General features: G+C 59.2%; 1 protein-coding gene across 4 annotated transcripts in view; it reads right to left on the bottom strand.

Annotated features, from left to right (window-relative positions):
* Positions 1–543: 543 nt before the first annotated feature.
* Positions 544–19,895, bottom strand: part of IGSF9B (immunoglobulin superfamily member 9B) — a 56,418-nt gene continuing 37,066 nt past the window's right edge. For 2 of the 4 annotated variants that reach the window (XM_038535601.1, XM_038535602.1), the window contains exons 19-20: positions 14,162–14,283; positions 544–10,921 (exon numbers count right to left, since the gene is read on the bottom strand). In XM_038535601.1, coding sequence (XP_038391529.1) covers positions 10,713–10,921; positions 14,162–14,283 — 331 coding nt within the window. In that variant the 3' untranslated portion in view covers positions 544–10,712. Of the gene's footprint in view, positions 10,922–14,161; positions 14,284–19,895 lie in introns of those variants that run through there. The other 2 variants (XR_005359019.1, XR_005359018.1) reach the window with 2 other exon arrangements.

Raw genomic sequence — 19,895 nt, 5'->3', positions numbered from 1 at the left:
GAGATTTTGAGGGAAAAGCACCTGGTTAAGAGTGGCTGTTTCCATACACCCCCTTTCCCTGACGGAGGGGAGAGGGAAGGACAGGAAATAGGGGAGAGGAGATGCTCCCCCTTTCATTACAGCCAGCCCCCTCCCCGAGCCAACCTGGGTCTCCCTTTCAGACCCCCGGGGAACGCATTTGCTTTGGCATTGTGCACCTGTAAGCACACGCACACGCACACATGTACACACCCACACATACACAAATGCCTCGTTTCCCTTCAGTCTACTCAGGAGGCAGCACGGTGTCCCATCTTCACCAGGATCCTCTGCTCCCAGGCGTCCCCGTGGCCCCCAGGTCCTCGAGACCCGGCCCCAGGCTTGGCACAGGCTGGCATCCACCCCCAGGCTTTTGAGAAGAGGGTGAGAGAGCAGGAAGCTACCAGAGACCGGCCGTACAGAGTGTAAGTATGTCCACATAAGGCTTTGGTACAGCACCGATTTAATGTTCTTACAGTTTGACTTCTAAATCGTCTCTTAGAAGGAAAAAAAAAAAAAAAAAGCTTACTGAAAAAATAGTGTTTTTATTTACTTTTGAGTTACATACCTGAAGTTCAAAAAGTAAGCCTCTAGTTGCCATTCAAATCCACACATAAAGGTGTTCTGTGTGCAGCTGTACAATTTGTTGGTTTGTCTTTAATAATTAACCAAAGTCCGCCAACCAAAGCCGTGAAGTCAGCTGCCCGTGATAACTGACTTTCACCAGCCCGTACACAAAGAAAAGAGAGGGAGAGAACACAAAGGCCACCCCCATGTCTCCCACCCCCAACCCCCAGGGAGAAAAGAAATTAGAAGACAAAATACAGCAAGGATTTAAGGAACCAGTGGGACGAAGGAGGTTCAGTCCAGCTGGCCTCTTCAGGAACAGCACCATAGAGCACCCTAGCGCGGTTATGTGGTTAATACTTGACATTCAAGAATGGAAACGAGGTTTGAATGGTGTCCCGAGAAGACCCGGCATGGGTGGGGCGTGGCTCCCAAAGAAAGCTGAAGAAGGGAAAGAAAGAGGGTGAAGTGAGAGCAAGAGCTCCCGTGACGGAACTGATGGTCGCATCCAGACTCGCCAGGAAAGGACTGGGAGGCTACCGGGCGTCTGGAGGCTGGGGGCCTCGGGGAGGGAGCCCCGGGAGCCTCACCCGGTCCGCGGACCCCGGGGAGACGGGGAAGGAAGTCACACCCCGTGGCCTCCAGGTGTGCGGTGGAAGACGTGCCCAGGATGCAGCATCTGTCCTGGCGGCAGAGAGGACGCTGCACCTGCAGGGCGCCCCCCCCCCCCACAAGAAGCAGGTCGGGGCTGCGCAAAGGGGGCGGCGGCCGAAAGCCCACACCACCCGGCCAGCCCCGCAGACGGCGGCGTGGAAGGGACGTCCGAGGGGCAGGTCAAGACCCTTGGAGACCGGTAAGCGGAGCTTCCCACTGCTCTTCTTCCCTGCCGCACCATTCCGCCCAGGGCTCCAGCAGCCGAGACCCTTCCAGAAGCGCCCCCGCCCAGCCCGTTCGCTCAGCAGTCGGTATGGAGGCCTGTCCTGCTCCCCCCACTCCGGACATCGGACATCGCAGGCCGCCAGCAGGGGCATCTCCAGCGGAGGAGCCCCCCCCCACAGCTGATGACAAAGGGGGGAAGCCTGTGACCCCCACAGTCCCGGACCCGTCTGCTCCCAGCCCTTGCCCCGTCCAGCAGCCAGAGGCAGCACAAGTCCAACAACTCCCCGGGGTCCGCCGCCAGCCGCCAGCCGAAAAGCCAAACTGCAGTATCCCTCCTACCGAGGGCCAAGGAGGGGGGGGGCCAAGGAGCGTGGCTCCCAGCGCGGGCCACGGGCCTCCTCCGAGCACCCATCACCAACCGGCCCCACTAACCGACAGGCCCCAGACAGGAACTTCTGCCTACTCCATATAGAACCAGATCTCAACCCATTTTGCTCCGTGGGACTTTGTAGAAGGCTGGCTCTTCAGAGAGCCTGGAACCCTACCCCGGGCGCTCTCCCTCCCCGCTCCGCTGTCTGCCTTTCACCTCTCTCTGAGGGCCGACGGCCAGGACCGTGGAAAGGGCCGAAGTGAGTATCCGATCCCCTCCAAGCACCACAATTTCAAGGGGGACCCACGTCCCTTGTCTTCATTTTTCCTTCCATACATGAAAGAGTCCAACTGGAGGTTAGAGAATGAAATGGGAATGTGGCCAGTGACTTTTGACCTTGTAACTCTGATGCTGCTGAGGATTCTAAGCTTTGAGTATAATGTGGGAAGAAGTAAGTTTTAGAGCGACTGTAGATCTACGGAGGGTACTACTATCTCTCTGAGAGGCCTGGGATGCTAAAGTGATTTATTCTGCTGGTCGCGTGAGTACCAGAAATGGGACAGAGTCTACGGAGAAAGAAGGGATGACCACTTTAAGAGCCAAAACAAAACAAAACAAAACCAATAATGGGAAGCCCTCATTGTGTGGAGGCTTGGATGGGTTGAAAGGGGTTAGGTCGCGAGCTGGGAAGGGACATAGAATGTGCTGCTTTGTCTCTTGCCCAGCCTCCCTGAAAAACCTTACTAAGAAACATCTGGCTATATCCTCCTTTGGCCTCCTGGAAGACTGCAGAAAAAGTTGGTCAAGGATGGACACGACGGCCAACTGGACTCAGTGTTAGCGCCCTTCCAGTACTGTCTGGACAAAGCCCATTTTCCTTCGGTGTCCTTAGAAAATGAGAAGTGTTTTGAGCAAGTACTCCCGGGGCCTCTAGGACAGTGCCTGAGTGGATGGCAAAGCCCCATAAGGTTTACACTGTTGGGGCAGTAGGGTCAGGAGTCAGGCTCAAGCTCTACCCCAACCTACTCTTCCCATAATATCCCCAAATGGTAAAGAGAGCTCCTACTGGTGGCCGAAGCATCGGAGTCCTTCTAATGATCAAACTCCGTTAAGACAGAAACTCTGGGACAACACGACACTTTGGTTGGGGAGGAAGGGTTAGTATTGCCTTTTTTTAGTTGACAAGAAGGATGAGAGCAGAAAAGGCTGCAGGCACACGTCTCTCCTGGCTGCCTGTACCATCTGGCCCTTTCCCAGCTTCAAACACATCACTCTGAGCTCTGGCAAGTCAGAAGGAAAAGCTAGCACCCAAGAGACAATTGCTGAGGCTGCAAGGTGCACAGCCCTTGCAGCGTATGTGAGGTCTTGAATTCTCAAGGAGGTATTCTTCAGGCCGCACAAAGTTTCCTGCGCCAGTGCAAGTGAGCTCCCGCTCTCCAAAATCTCCAATTCTGGGCCAAGTTCGTCCAGTGTGGTGATGTTTGGCTCTGTTAAGTTCCCAGGGAGCAGGAGGTTCCACCCAGCCCCATCCTCCCCGTCACGCCCAGAGTGCTTCTCCCGCACCTCGTCCTCCACTCCGTGTCCCAGGACTCGACCACCCTATTTCCAGTGACACCGTATTTTTCCGATCAAAATAATAACTCTAAGAACGCATATAAGACATGTTTATATTAGATATATCACATTCACACTGGTTCCAAGAATCTGCAGCAAGAATGACCCGGGTATTCGTCTCCAGGCCTGAGCCCGTGCAGGCGGCCTGGACAAGCTGTCTCGAGGCGCCTCCCTCCCGCTACCACACCGTCCGAGAGCGCGCGGGTCAAGGTGCTGTAACCTAGGTGCTGTCAGCCCGCAGGGAACCCTAGCCTCCTTCCTAATGCCGCTGAGCCGGGTTCCTTCAGAGGAGCCGGGTACCAACCCCTGGCAACAGGAGGGCAGACTCACAGTCGTCACTCTCCGTCCTCACCGCAGTAGGCACCGTGCCAACGTGTTCGAGCCTCAGTGTCCTTCCCCGAATCCCGGTTCCTTGGGGCCATCAGATCCGGCAGCTTCCCACAACCCTCGGCTCACTTGTCCTTTCCGCAAGTCGATCATTCGTTTTGCTATTTTTTTTTTTTTAATCTTCCTGTACGCACATTCCCATCCGGAAGACCCCAGCAACTCTAGGCAGAGAGCGTCTCAGGGGAAGAGCGGCATGGAGGGAGGACGGGGGAGGTGGGGGCATCAAGGCATGAGCTCGTATTCCAGGCCACCTGGGCAAGGCGGTCCGGCTCAAGACGTCTCTAAGCACAGGTACAAAAATAAAGCAAACTATGACTTCATATAGATATATAGATATATAGATAAGCTAGCTAGCTAGACTTTATATAGGCTTTCTGTATATTTATATATGTGCGCCCAGGGCGTGAGCCCCACTCCTCCTGCCCAGCTTGAGTCTCCTGTCCTCCCGCTTCCCACTCCCCAGATGCCCCACTTGCCTGAAGCCTCCCACTCCTGACTACTGCATCTGATCCTTGCACCCACCCACCCATTACATAAGTTCCCTCTCTCCTTAAAATAGAACAAATTATATGCACTTATATAATTTTATATACAATCTCCATAAAAAATACACTAAGGATGGTGTGTCACTAATTTCACCCTCCTACCTACACAGAAGTTGCCTATCAAAGAGTCAACCAAAGAGGGGGTCGTCTGGGCCTGATGCTCCTCAGGCAAATTAGTTGTGTCCTTATAAACCTCTAGACACACACACACACACACACACACACACCTCAAACCACAAACACACCCCACACCGCACGCACCACAAACCACACACCCACATACGGCAAAGACGCCAGACACAAACACCCACGTACCCCATACACGCACACCACACTCACATACACACACCACAAACACGCCAAACACAAACACCTACATCACACAACACAACAGCACACACTCCCCAAACACCACATACACACCACGCCCACACACTCTCACACGCAAACCCCAGTCTCGCACCCACACGGCGCACACACGTTCTCACTTCCTGAGCCCAGGAAAGGAGCACAGACTAGACAGCTGGCGGGGGCCGGAGAACCAGGGAGACGACCCCACAACTTAGAGGGACGGGGGAGACGGCCCCGTTCCTGGCCCAGGTAGGCCGCTGTCCACTGACAGACCTCTCTGCTCGCATGGGCAGTGAATACGCACTGACAAAGCGACTGGCAACTGCCTTCCACGGACTACAAGATGCCCATGAGGAGGTCTATTCCCCTCTATCAGAAATGAGGTTTCAAGGATGCCCTAAGCCAAAAGGAAGCACAAAGCCTCGAAGCCCTCATCGCCCACGAGGAGGGTCTGCACTTGCCCCTTCCACCTAATATGTGAAAACCCCAAAAACATGCTTGCAGTGTTTCTAAGGCTGAAAATGTAAATCCCGCCCCCCCCAGCCCAACCCATCTCCCCTCCCAGATTCCCTTCCCCACCCAACCGTCTCCCCATCTGTAAACCATGCACAAATTTAAGATCCCTGGAGCCGTAAAGAAGTGGGGTAAGGAAGGAAAGGCCTAGCTGGTGTGTATATGGGGTGGAGGTGGAGAGCTTGCCCTAGTTCCTAAAATAAATCCAGGAAATCCAGTGCCAGGGATAGGTGGGGACGGTGAAGCACATTCCTTCGAGACCAAAAGGAACAACAGGCCAAGACAGCCATCCACGTCCCCATCCAGCGGGATGGGAAAGGCAAACAGCCAAGGTACCGGGGACAGGAACTGAGCCTCTGCACCCCCCTCACTCCCCAACCTAAGTCTCCCCAGCCAGGGGTCCAGAGCTGCCCATTACGTCTTCAACAACCCCAACTACTACTACCGACCCATGACAGAAGAGAATACCTAAGTGAGTTCGACTGCTGGCTGCCATCCTAGCAAGGGATTTATTAACAGAGATCCTCCAACTCTCCCTTCCATAAGGTGTGGCAGGCCATTAAGGATATTTGCACTGATACTTCAGTTTTCTTTATCCTACCCAGAAACCCTTGGGGTAAGGTCTGGGGCAGGGGGCGGGGAGGGGCATGTCTTTGGATCAGATCTATTAGGAATTATTTGATCAGCTCAAAATGAGGTTGTGAAACCACTTCCAAAACACAGAACATGTGGTGAGGACATTCTATTTGTTCACGACTTATTTGAAAACTACGGACGGGGGCGGGGGGGGGGGCAGAAAAAAAGCCCTAGAGCAGCATGATTTCACCACCAATCAGAAGGATGGGGGGTAATGGGGACCCCCCCACCTCCCTAACCGAACGTCAAGGTGCCAGGAGGGCTGGCGTCCCGCCTGGGCTTGATTTTTATGGACTTCTTCTAAAGAAGAGATTTTTCATTCTGCCTCTCGATGTGAGAGGAAGCCGGGCTGCGGACTCGGAGAGGACAGAGGAAGGGCCGGTCTCGTTTGTCCTTCGATGCCAGACTCTGGCCTCATGCCGTCGAAGGAGGAGAAAGTGAGAACGAGACCTCCAGGTCTGGAGCCACTGTGTGGCTTCACGGTCCAAAGGCAGCCTCTGTGCTCAAGAAGAAAAGGGGACAGGTGCACCAGCCACCACCACCCCCCCACCCCCGTCCTCCTCCACCAGCAACCGCGTCTTCCGATCACGGGAGAGAGGGGAGGGAAAAGGCCGCCCGACGCTCCCGCTTAGGAAAACGAGCACACGAAGCTCATGAGAACGAGTCTTCCTTCTCCCCCGACACAGAGCTGGCGATCCGACGGGGCTCTCAGGACAAATCTCCTAGCTCCGGGCCTGAGCAACCCCGGAAAGCAGACGGATGAAGTTGAAGGACATCACAGAGGATATGACCGCGTTTGGCTCGGGCACTTCGTGTTATAGGCTAATTCTAGGAGACGCGAGGGAGGCCAGCTAAGGACGCGAGACCCGTCCCGAGAGCCAGGCTGGGCCGCTGGGCCGAGACCCTGCTCCTCAGTCCGTCTTCAACGGCTCCATCACCCTCCCACCCTGTCCCCCAAACCATCCTTGCTGCCACCACTCCCCAGCCTGCCCCGCCCCGGGCAATGGCGCGTCTTTGCTTTCTTGGGATGACCCCCATCCCTACCCAACTTGTACATGGTACCCTTAGGGGTAAGTTGCCACATGCTGCAAACAGAAAGGTAAGGCTTGATGTTCCCCATCCTGCCTTGGCCTCACTATCACATCTCAGGGTCCCCACCGCCTCCCATGGGATTGACCTCGCCCTCCATCCCCCTTCCGGCCTTACAGACCCTGCACAAAAGCTCTGACCTCCTTTCTGTGCTCCCCCTCTCTGACTCCCGCTCCTGAAACACCCCACCCCGCCAAGTCCTTTATTCACCTTAGATCCGGACCATCCCCCCCAGAGCAACAAGGGCGGCCCCTGGGGCTCCAAGCATCCGGCCTGCCCAAGCCTGCCTCCCTGTGTCCTACAGAGGACATGACATGATGGCAGGGCGGGCCAGGAGGGCGGATGAAGACGCGCGCTCTTCCCCGCTCCCGCCCTCTCTACCCTTTGACTCTTTCCGACTGCTCCCCAGCGACCCGTGAGGGTGCCCCAAAGCTCCTCTACATGCAAGCAAAGCAAGCCCGAGATTAACCATTAGCTTCTCTTTTCTTATGTTTCTACATAGTAATAAAACGTACTTTATGTACAATTCTCCCCCCAGCCCACCCCAACCCCCCAGAAGGCTTTCTAACAAAACTGGAAGAAACAGCTGCAGCCACGCACACCTCGGCCCTGGATTCTAATCCCGGGGAGGGGCAAAGTCGCCCTGACGTTTTTTTGTGAAGTCTGTTTCTCCCTTGAAGCTACTGTTTTGTCAACTCAGCAAAAACAACAAAACGAAAACGAGGTAAAAAACAAGAACAAAGCTAGTCAGGAAATTTCACATCTGAACCCTACCCGGTTTCCTCTGCATAAAAAGGCCACAGGAAAACAACTGGAATCGACACGACTCTATAAATATTTTAGATCCCAAACCAAAATAAAGACGAGAGAGCATTGAGAAGTGTCAGTGGTCACCCACCCCTGCCTGAGAGGCCCCGGCGCACGGCCGCCGGGCACAGGCCCTTCACAGCAGCCTCCCTCTGGAGAAAGGGGACCCTCCAGGGGCCTCGAGCGCCGGCCCCCGGGTCAGGGAGGAGGCAGGCAGGGCTCCCCGCATGGGCCCCACTGGGCCCCGGACGCCTACCCGCATGCAGGGCCCCACACGAGCCACGGAGCCATGCCGGAGCCGCGCCATGTGGTCAGCGGGCTTCCGAGATCCAGGATCCGATTCCTCCTCCTTGCTAGTCCCCCCCCCCGCCCCCGCGCTGTCAGCCTGAGCCCCTCGGGACCCATGGCCCCCGTCCTGCTGCACGAGCCCCCGGCCCCCGAGGCAGTCCCGGGGCTCAGTCAGGCGCAGGCGGGAACCCGGGATGCAAGGCATGGGCTTTTGTGGGGCTGCCTCCCCGCGAAGGCACCAGGCCTGGAAGGGAGGGGTCTGGGGGGTGTCTGCTGGCCCCGCGGTGGGGCACGAGGTGGTGGGAGCTCAAGAGGGTGCACTGCGATTGCCAGTGGGGAGGAGAGGACAGTGGGCCCTAGCGATGACGACGGCCCCGTCATGCACACGCGGGCACACACCCCGCATGGAAGCATGTGCCCATGGCCCCTTTACCCTCCGTCGCGTGGACGGGGGGACGGCGCCCAAAGGGCCGGGAGAGCCCCAGGTGCAGGGGGCCGCCGGCCTTCCAGGACACGGCCGCGGGAGGACGGGAGGCTGCGGCCGTGAAGAGCCGTGTGGTGTCCCTCCCCCAGCCTGGGGACGCAAGCAGAGCCCAAGCATTTGGTCTGATGTGCCGAGGTAAGGGCCCCGCCAGAGGCAGGGAAGACAGGAGTCAGCACCGTGGAAGCTCCGAGACCGCCTGGGGTGGGCCCTTGACCGGGAGCCGGGAGCCGTAGCCAGGGGGGCCCCGAGGGTGCCCCGAAGAGCCTATGCCCCCCCACCTCCTCCTCTTCCTTTCCACGCTTGGGACCTAGAATTCGAGCACAGCGCCCAGGAAGGGCCCCCCCCACCCTAAGGTCCCACGGATCACACCCCCACATTTCAGCCGGGATCCGCCCGGTCGGCACGCACCCCGCGCACCAGGACAGGCTGCAAGTGACCCAGCGGGAGACCCGCGACCGCTCCCTGCACGCCCGGGCGGAGGTAGAGCTGCCCTGGGGCGCCAGGCGGAGGCCCGGCCTCTGCCCCTCCTCACCCTGGCCGGGTGGTCCCGGACGCCCGAGGCCCAGGGCAGGGAGCACAGAGGGTCCCCAGGGTGAGGCCCTCCCCCTCCGCCTCCCCACCCTCGGGTGACCCGTGGCTGGGGACGTGGAGACCCCCAAGGCGGAGTCGGGCCCCACTGGCGGGGCGACAGGACGGAAGCACCAGAGCTTGTGCGGCAGAGAAGAACCGACCCTAAGATGGGGCTCCCAGCGAGGCGCCGCTCCCCAGCCCTCGGGGCCTCCCCCTGCGCCGCTCTCCTGCTAGCAACTGTGCGGAGCCTCTGGCGCTTTGACCAGGCGGCAGCCACACAGGTGGCGGGGAGAGGCAGGTGCCCGGAGCCGCCAGGACCAGAGCACCAGGAGGAGACCCGTCGAGGACCCGCAGCACCTTTATCCCCAGGCGGCCAGAGCACGGGCCCCACGGAGCGGGGCACTGCCCGGCAGCACCACCATCCACCATCACACTGGGACACAGACGCACCCTCAGGCAGGGCAACACGGCCTCACAGGCGCTTCTGCTGCTAACGCTGTGAACTAGGACGAGATTGTGGCAGAAAAGGTCGGAGCCCAGGCCCCGGCCCACCTCCCCTTCCAGCTCCACCCCTGCCTCAGCCGGTTCCTGTAAATGAATCCAGGGGACGGCAGGGGGCCCAGCGTGCCCCCAGGACCGGGAATCTGGGCCGCTCCCTTTGCCTGGCCTGACCCGACCCGACCCGACCCAGCAGCTGAACCCCGGGCAGAGAGGAGCCCGCAGGCAGCACGCGGGGAGGCGGGAGGAGCCGCAGGCGGGCCCGCAAGTGGCAATTACTCAATCTGGGGAATTAGCTCCCACAAAAGGAAAGGAGGGATCCAATCCTCCACTCGGGAGGGCGCTGAGCCGAGCAGGATATAAATAGAGCCGCGGCAGCTCAGGGCTCAGCACCGGGGCCGCAGGACGGGGGGCTGCGGGGGGGGCCGCCTCGCTGCTGAGCAGCCCCCGCTGCGTGGCCTGAGCCGGGCCCAAGGCTCGGGTTTAGCTGTGCGGTAGCCCAGCCGCGGCCCCTCCGTGCTCGGGGAGTTCAGGGGAGGAGGCCCGGCTCCTGGCTGCGGGGGGACGCCCGCTGGCCCTGCGGGTCCCCCCCACGGACCCCACGCCTTCGCCGCGCTCCTCCTCCTTCCTCCACTGACCACAGAAATAAACAGCACTTTGCTTCAATGTACATATATATACATAGAGAGGCCCACAAACTACATACGATGCATTTGTATCTATATCTATGTATATGTAGATTCGGAAGAGGGGAGGGGAGCCCAGCCCTCCTCCAGGACCCGAACACCCCACAGAGCGGAGAGCAGTAAGAGCCATCGCTTTCCCTTCCTCGCTCCCAAGGGATCTGCGGAGGCGGAAACATCCCGCCGCCGCCGGAGAGCCAAGGGGGGCAAGGCGGGTCCCTCCCTGACCCCTGTTGGCTTCCTAATCGCTCCCACGAGCCCCGGCCCTCTGTCCTCACGGCGACGCCGCCGGCCAGGCCGCGGGGGAAGCAGCCCCCCAGCCGCCCCCCTGCCGGCACACCCCGGCCCCCTCCCCGGCCCCTCAGCCCAGCGCCGCCGCGACGCCGCTCCGGGACCGCTCAGCGCTCGTGGCGTCACAGCAAGGTGGCGTGGCCGGGGTCGTCGTGATCCACGCTGTTGAGAATCGCCGTCTGGTCTTCCGGGAGCTGGCGGTGGCACAGGTCTGAGAGGCGGGCAAAGGGGTCAGGCCGAGAATGTCTCTTCTTCTTTCGGAGGCAGACGGCTTCATCGGGCCACAGAACCTGGGAGTCTGGAAGCTGCTGAGCCTGGGAGGCAGGACCGTCTAGGGAGGAGGGAACAGGTGCAGCAAACAAACAGGAAGAAAATAAAGTGGGTGAAAGGGAAGACAGTAACCCCACGCACTCACCTCTTCCATCCGCGGAGACTCACACCCCGGGCTTTCTAGCAGGACGAGACTCATCAGCGTAGCCGGGCCGGGGGTGACCGCAGCAGACAACCCCGTCGTCACCACCAGTGACCCCTCAGCCCCTTGTGGTGCAGCCAGGGCTGGGGGCCCTGTGGCCGAGGGGGTCCTTGCTGGGCACCAATGACCCGCATCCACTCCCCTGGGTGCACGGAGAGCGGAGGGAAGCAGGATGCGCCCAGTCCACCGGCACTTATCTTTTATGTAATATTAAATGTTTTGATTTAAAACCTGTTATCTAGTATTTTAACTTTTATCAGAGTAATATCGATATTTCTCCTTCCATGCCTCCCAGGTACCAAGCATCATTGTAGGAGCTGGGGATTGGGGCTTCCAAGGATGGGTGGACCTCAACACGTGCTGTCACCCCCCGCCCCACAGCAGTGATGGACTCTACCCAAGACTTCAATCCTTGCCGTAGAGCCAGGCGAGGCCCTTCCTAGACGCCAGGGCCACCACGCTGCCTCATGGCTCTTCTGCAGATACGGCAGTAAAGGGCTGGGTTTCTAGAAAATTATACTTTAGTGTGGACTTAAAAAATACAGAAATAAAATTTCCAGATCCTGAAAGTCCTACAAAGAAAGATGAAAAGAAGGCCACGTGAGAGCAAATGACTAAGCACGGTCCTGGGGTGCCTGGGTGGCTCGGTGAGTTAGCGTCTGCCTTCAGCTCAGGGCGTGATCTCAGGGGTCCCGGGATCAAGCCCCACCTCAGGCTCCCTGCTTGGCAGGCAGCCTGCTTCTCCCTCTCACTCGTTCTCTCTCTCTCTCAAGTAAAGGACTAAAATCTTAAAAAATAAACCAAAAAATAAAGTATGGTTCTACTCTTGAAAGGCCGACGAGCTTTCTGAAGCCCCAAGGGAGGAGTTTCCCAAAAGAAGGAGGATGGGCGAAAGTGAGACCCATGGCTGATGAGCCAACTGCCACATTTCAGAGACGGACGGAAGGAAGGAAGGAAGGAAGGAAGGAAGGAAGGAAGGAAGGAAGGAGGCCATCGTAGCTGAAGCAGAGCGAGCAAAGGACAGTGAGGCAAGGAAGATGGAGGTGGGAATCCTAAAGAGCTTGGAATCTGCTCTGGCTGCAGCAGGAAGCTTCTAGAAGGTTTTCTCCAGGTGCATGTGTGTGTACATTGCCAAGAGGACGCTACTGCATTGTCTGAAGATCGCTCCAGTTGCTGAGTGTAGACTGCACTGTAGGAGGAGTAAGGAGGGAGCGAGACAACCAGCAAGGAGGCCACTGCGAGAATCAGGGTGGGAATAGCTTTAGTTTTAGCAATTGAGGTGGGAAAGAGTCGGACGGAGGACGTGCTATAAAAGTTGGTCCCGCAGACCTTACCAAGTGGCTAGACAGGACCCGTGAGGCCAGACAAGGAGCAAGGCTGAGTGGCGAGGCCCGTAGCAGTGCTATGCAAGAAGGTGGGGAGGAGGTAGGAGACGCACATTTGGAGAGGGTGATCGATAACTCTATTTTGGACGTTTCGGAGGCTTATAAAACATCTAAGTGCGTGTTCAGCAGGCAGCTGGAAACATGAGACGTGAGCTCTTGGAAGAGACTGGGGCTTGGAAGAGACGTTTGGGAGCCATCAACGTCTTATAGGAACAGGACGCCGGGGCAGAGCAGGAGGGAACACAGGGATCTGGTGTGGCTCTTTTTGTTAAAAATAAATAAGCAAAAAAAAAAAAAAAAAAAGCAAATAAAAAAATAAAACAGGGCAGCCCAGGTGGCCCAGCGGTTTAGCGCCGCCTTTGGCCCAGGGCATGATCCTGGAGACCCGGGATCGAGTCCCACGTTGGGCTCCCTGCATGGAGCCTGCTTCTCCCTCTGCCTGTGTCTCTCTTTCTCTGTCTCTTTAAGAATAAATAAAATCTTTAAAAAAAATTTTTTTAATTAAAAAAAAAAACAAACATAGGTAGGTGGGTGGGTACGTGCGTCCTCAACTGCAACGAGCTTAAGTGGGTTGAGCACTCAAGCTTCGGCTCCCATTCCTCACTCAAGCCCTAAAAACATCATCTTCTCCTCTTCTGCCTCAGTTCGCCCATCTATAAACCAACAGGATATGAGCGCCACCCAAAGGCTCCCTGTCTTCCAAAGATCCCGGCGGCCTCGTAGAAGGCTTGCCCGTGACCCCGCCTCCAAAGAAAGTAGTAACACTGTCCGTGGTTACTAAAGATCAGCGAGGAAGCTGTCCAGCTGTCTCTTTTGACAGCCTGGGACAAGATTCGTAAAACCATTGGTGAAATAATAAAGACGACGTGATAAATATCAAAGAATTTTCTAAGTGTAGGAAAGGGCTGAATTATTTTTGCGCTACCTTAGCAGCTACCCCTCCGTGTGGGATGAAAACATCAGACATATGTCAGCAGGAATGTTCTCTCTACCGTAAGGGGATTTCATTCTATCTCGGTCATCCCGCAGAGGGCGGGTCCATGCCACCAGGTGCCCTAAGCACTGAGTAGGACCCCACAAATCCCACGTCCAACTAGACGGTCTGAAATAACAAAGAAACATATAAGGAAATAAAGGGAGTTCCAAAAGGCCTATGGCAGAAGGGAAAGGGATCAAGATGCTACTTATGTCGTCTGGAAACGCATAGAGGCAACAAGCTGCATCTCCTGGAGGCAAATGCACAGAACCCTCTGAAAGCACATCTACAACCAAGAAGGTGGCTCCCGGGGTGCCTGGGGGGCTCCGTCGGTGAAGCGGCTGCCTTGGGTCAGGTCATGATCCTGGGGTCCTGGGTCCAGCCCCGCACCAAGCTCCCTGCTCAGCAAAGAGCCTGCTTCCCCTTCCCCCCTCCCTGCTCCCCCTGCTTGTGCTCCCCTGCTGTCTGTCAAATAAAGAAATAAAATCTCAAAAAAAAAAAAGAACAAAAGGATGGTTCCCAGTGGGGAGGAAACGATTGAGAGGAAATTCGAGACCCTGTCTTTCTAACGTTTACATGGAAATCATACTTACATATTACTTAGTAACTAATATTAAAAAGACACAGTGACATAAACTGCTGGATTCAATTCTGGAGACAACCCAGGGACGGGATCCCGAGCCGAACAACCCCACAATGACGGCGGAGAGAGGAGGAAAGAGAGGATCCGCCATTTACCGGATCGTTTCTTTGACTTCGAGGAGCCCTTGGATGACTTTTTGGGCTTCTTTATCCGTTGGTATTTCAGAGCCTCCAGCCTCTCAGGTGTAGCAGCGTTCCCGGGTGCAGGTGGATGTGTTCTGGAAGGACAATCAGAGAGGCACAGGTCAGCCCCCAGAGAGGGAGCGTCCGAAGAGCGGCTGGAAGAAAACCACAGCACCGGCCGACGGGAGGACAGGCACAGTGCTGGGCAGTCCCAGGTGTGCACGGTGGTCCCCGGGCACCCGCCTCTCGGTTGTTCCTGGAAGGGAGAAAAGCCGGTAGAAGGCTTGAGCCGCGGGAGGCCTACCTCGGATGGAAACCACCGTGTGGAGCAATGAGAAGACCTAAGAAAAGGGGAGACAGGCTTTAGTAGGGGGCCGCATCACGTGTCACTCAACGCAGGAAGAAGGCGGCATCCGTGCCCCAAGCTGCCAGAAATCACCACGACCGAGACCTTAAAGTGGAAAGTAAGAGGGCAGGTTAGAGGAGGTAAAGACCGCCACTGAACCGTTGTCCTCTGGGGAGGAGAAGGCCAGGGCCCACGAGGAGCCCCACGCCCTGTGAGGCAGGGGGCGCGTACAACCCACTTCACCGGGCGTCTTCCCTGGCGCCAACCGGAGCCAGGCGGCACCCGGCAGCCAGGGGCGGCGGCATGGTCATCCAGCAGCACCTTGGCGGGCGGGCGCCTGGACCTCCCGCGGCCTAGGCTCAGAGTCCAAAAGAAGGTGGATGTCAACCCGGACGCTGGGCGTCCAAATCCGGCAGCCTCGTGAAGCCCTTGCCTTCGGTGGCAAACGTCCAAGGACTGTCTACGCTTTCAGGCTCAGTGGGAAAAGCGGGGATGGGAGAGACGCCACGCGCGCCACGGTCTCCCTGTCCCCCCGCTGCGGGCGGACATGGTCATTCGCCTGATGGATCAACCCTGCAGTTAGAACGAAGCCCACGATTCTGCTGGAGCCGTGCGGCCTCTGCGACCCGGGGGACCCCAGGCCGCTGCAAGGCTGGGCCGAGGCAACCGGTGCACACTGGACGGGAGAGAACTGCCCGCGGGTCATAAAGGAAAACCTAGAAGGCGAGTTATCAGTGTCACTGCTTCCCGGGATGGAGGAGCCCGAGGAGGAGAGGCAGGGAGAGCGCTGGGTGCAGCGTGCCCCCCGGGCCACCCACGGAGGCGACCACGCTCTTCCTCCAGCCTCTTCCAACTGCAGCACATGGATTTTGGGTAAGTCCTGATTAGCAGGAGGATGGCCAACCCTGGGGGGGAGAAGCGGCCAGCGGTGAGCCGACAATCCGAGGCAGAACCGACGACGCAGGGAAGGAGGGAGGGAGGTCTGCAGCCCGTCTCCCGGGACCGGTGGGACTTGCGGGGAAGGAGCAAGAAGCCACCCGCAGGCTGACTGGTGGTAAGCCTCTGGTCTCTGGGGCCTCCTCAGTAAGTGGCAATGAAGCCACCTCCACCTTCCCTGACGGATGCCGTCACTCCGTAGCCTCTCGGCACATAAAGTACCCAGAAGCTCCTCCGAAGTCCAGGTCAGAGGCGGCTCCTGGGTTTCCCATAGGCCCTGACAGCACAGAGCGCGGGGGCCCCACGTCCACGCACACGCAGGCAGGCAGCACACGGTCTCGGAGGGAAGTCCGACTCACCGTTAGGAGTCAGGTCTTCTGCCCCCAGAGACCCGACCTGCAAATCCCCGTCCCCTCCTCCTTCGACTCCACCCGCACGGACCTTACAGGGCGGCCGCGCGGCCGCAAGGGAATCTGGAAGGCGGACAACGGGTGGAGATGGCTAGGGGATGGGGGAGCATGAGTTTGCAATGCTGGCGGGCAGTGCTCACCCCCTTCTCATCCTTGACTAGGGCTTCTCCAGCTCCTAAAAGGAGAATCAAAGGTGTGAATCAGCCGTTGGGTTTACCTGTGCCCCGGTCCAGGCCAGCCTCTTCAAAGGGACCACACGAGGTGAGGGATGCGAGGCCCCAGGGGGCAGGGCTTAAACCACATAATCCAGGGTGAGCGACCCAGAGGCCGCGAGAAAAACTGGCCAAGGCGCCTGGGGTCGTTCCTGGGGACCCTCCCAGCCGGGTGAAACCTCCAAGGACATCCTCACTAAAATCAACCTGTCGCGGCCTTCATCGCCTCTGTCACGCGGCGGTTAGTCACCACTTACCAGGCCGCACTGACTGTTCTCTCCCGTCCTTACGAGAACCCTACCGGGTAAATACTGGACTGACCCCGTTTCTCAGAGGGGCAAACTGAAGCAGCTCGCCTAAGGATCCAGCTCTCACGACACAGAGCCGAGGCTGAGAACATCAAAGGGCTCTTCCGAGTTCTTCCTGAGGGAAACAGGTTCGGAAGCCACCTAGCAGAGGGCCGCGCTCCCGTGCTCCACCTGGGAACCCCGTGCGCCCCCAGGAAGACGCGCCAGGGGTGGGGAAGGGGCGCTCAAGGTCTGTCTTCAGGCCAAAGTTCCCAAACCGTGATGACCCGCTGAGGAGGACAGGCCAACTTCCCTTTGTGGAACAGCCAAGCCGCAGCCCCTCTGGGACGGGACGCCTGCTGTCCACCCGCCTCCGCGCTGGGCTCAGCGCTCAAACACAGAAACGTGACCGAAGGCTCCTGGAGGCCCTGAGACACTCTGCCGATGCAGGAGGGAGAAATAACAGCAAGTGTCTGGAAGGACGGGGCGGACGGGGCGGACGGATGGGGCGGACGGGGAGGGGAGGGCAAAAATTGAATTATTTTTAGCAAATTATACAGAAAAAAAAACGTGAAATGCGGCCCAACACACTTGACTTGCAGCCCGTGACGCCCTTTGGAATCAAGTCACCTCTGTGCTCTAGAAGGGGACCACGTCCCAGGCCCACGGGGGACCATGGACAACGGAGCTTCGTGCTGCCGGGAGACGGTGGGAGACCTGGGCTATGCGACTTCACCCCTGCCGCGGCCTCAGCCCGGGAGTCTGCAGTGCACCAGCAGGGTGCACCCCACAACAGCACCCACCGGGCTCTCCGACAGACAGAGGGCAGCCCCCTTCCCCGTCAGGCCCGGTCCTCCGAAAACCTACCGGAGCCCAGCAGACCAGGCTCTCCTGATCCCAAGAAGTTGGGGGGGCGGGGGTACAACCCTAAAAGCCCAGGGTCTCCCTAGATCTTCCATGTCTGTGGAGCTCCCCCGAACCCCAGCACTCCAGCCCACTGATGCTTCACTGAGGGTCACGACTGCTAGGAACTGCCTGGAATCTTCTCTCTTTCTGTTTTCATAAAATCCATACAAATCAAGCATTTAGCCCAGGGTTGGCTAATGGTTGCTTAGCTCTGTGCTCACCCAAAACAGTGGAGAAAAGACACAGACAAAAAGGTTCCAAAAGTAGGCAGACCGCAGGACAGAGGTGAGAACCGCAGGCCAGCGCCTGCCCCCCGGGGCCGGGCACCCCGGCAGTCGGCGGCCGGGAGGGAAGGGGAGCTTTCCTCCTCTGCATAACCACCTGACCAGACCCGGGGTGGGGGGTGGGGGCAGAAAATCCAGTAGTGCCCGAGGTGAGCTGGGAACAAGTCCCGCCACCGCCCCCCCTTACAACAGAGAAAGTCCGGACCGCGGAGGTCGTGCCCCCCCCCCCCCAAGCCCTGACGACCAACGGCAGCATTCCCTGTGGGGTGGGGACAAACCCAGGGTCTGGCCTCAGGACTCAGGACTCGGGACTCGGGAGCTCCTTCCTGGGGTCCGCCCCCCAGACCCACCCCATCCGACAGGCCAAAGTCAGCGCTGAGGGACAGGGCTCAAGGGCGAGGGGAGAAGAGGCCTGCTACGGGACGAGCCCGGGAGCCCGCCGGCCCCACACAGGGCAGGTCCACACAGTACAACTCCCGCTCCGAGATGGGAGTTGGGAAGAGGAGAGGGAGGGGAGGCAGAGAGAGAGAGGGGGAGAGGAGGAGGACCACTGCGGGCCCAGGGGAGGAGCGGGAGACAGACTGAAGGAAACAGGAACAGAGCGAGAACGCACGTAGACAAGACGCGTCACATCCTCTCCAAGCAAGACCGAGTGGAGACACATGCAAAGGCGCAGCATGAAGACAGCGTCTGAAGAGGAGCCTAACGCCTCCCGATGGCCCCAGCAGCTCCCGCGCCCGGGGAGCTCTCAGCAAGCAGGACTAGGGTGGCTCGTGCTGCCCAGCACCACCAAGGCCCGGCTCCGGGCTGCGGGGGGCACCTGACTCTCCTCGGCTGGGGACCCGGCCAGGCCCCGAGGATCCTGCGGTCCCCTACCACTGCCCTTGGTTTCTGGGTTTGCCACAGCAGTGAGGGTACAGGGGCCAGGCCCTCGGCGGGGGCGGGTGGGGCGTGCTGGGGGTGCAGGGCGACAGCCGGGTGAGGGCGTGGCAGTCACCGCGGGGCGGGGGTCCGGGCACTGTCCAGGAGTGCAGTGACGGCTGGGCCTGGAGCTCCCTCCTCTCTGGGGGTGGCGGGGGTCAGAACTGGGACTCAGGGAGGGAGGGAGGGAGGGAGGGCGAGCTCAGACGGTGGGGGACAGGCGGCCGTCGGCAGGTGAGGGTGGGCTCACACCTACGGCCCGATGCTGGCCCCGCTCGCCACTGCTCGCGGCCGCAGCGTGACACCCAACCAGCCTCACGCCCCCCGGGGCCTCGGCTGCTAACAAGCCTGAGGCTGCAGAGCACAAGGACACGGCCACACAGCGCAGCCCTCCTCACGGGCGGCCGGTCCTACGCCTGAGCATAGCGTCCTGAGCCCTCTGGCATCTCTAGGTAGGCAGGGGATGCAGGTGCTTCTCCCCATGGGAAGCTCCCACGCTGCTAGTGCCCAGAAGCACAGGCAGGGGCATCCATGGCAAACAGAGTGTCGCAGCCACCGTGGGAGACAGTGAGTCTCGGGTGACCTCAAGCCTCTGCAGGAGACCTCACACCCCTCTGGGAGCCCTCAGATTCCTGACACCTCCACCTGCAAGGACGCGGGAGGGACAGGGCTTGGGGACAGGGGACAGGGCTTGGGGGCAGGGACGCCCTCGGAAGAGAGCAGAGGAAGGAGCGTAGTGCTGCCCCAGGGCCAGCCTGTCCTCTGCGCCCGGGAACTCCTCCCAGGCCCCTGGAGCTGTGACCCAGTGGGATCGGGAGTGGCCGCTATGGGGTCTGGGGGCAATCTGACCCGAGGGCGAGGTCCACGTGTCAGTCCTGTAACAGCCCCCAACGGGCTCTGGCAGGCAAGGGGCACGGCAAGTGGCGGCGTCTCCCCGCCCCTGACCTCACAGGACTACAGGTGACCTGGTCCTGGGGACGACCCAGCCGTTGAGGGAAGGAACGGGGCCACACCCCAACCCTGGCTCCCTGACAATATCAGAGCGAGCCCGAGAAGACTGGGAGGGACCAGCAACCCCTGAGGAAGACCGGAGTCTCTGGGGAGCCAGGATGGGGCGGGGGACACCCTGCCTGAGGCTGCGGGGGGACAGGGGAGAGGCGGTGTTTCTGGATCTGAGTGTGACCCTGGTGTTTCCAGAGGTGCAGAGATGCAAAGCGGATCGTAGGCATTCTAGGCCCCTCAGGGAGCATGCAGGGTCCCCGGGGGTGTCTGTGGGAGGCCCTGGGTATGTGGGCAGCAGGGGTCCGAGTGAGGGGAACTGCAGGGAGGCTCTGGGGCAGGCGTGGCGTGTGGGGCGGGCGTCAGAAGCTGCAGCTAGGCGGTGCCCGAGCGCGGCCCGGTGAGG

Source organism: Canis lupus, chromosome 5, assembly GCF_011100685.1.
Source record: "Canis lupus familiaris isolate Mischka breed German Shepherd chromosome 5, alternate assembly UU_Cfam_GSD_1.0, whole genome shotgun sequence".
NCBI lineage: Eukaryota > Metazoa > Chordata > Mammalia > Carnivora > Canidae > Canis > Canis lupus.
Note: the sequence above shows the minus strand (reverse complement) of the source record. Positions and strands in the feature narration are given on the sequence as shown.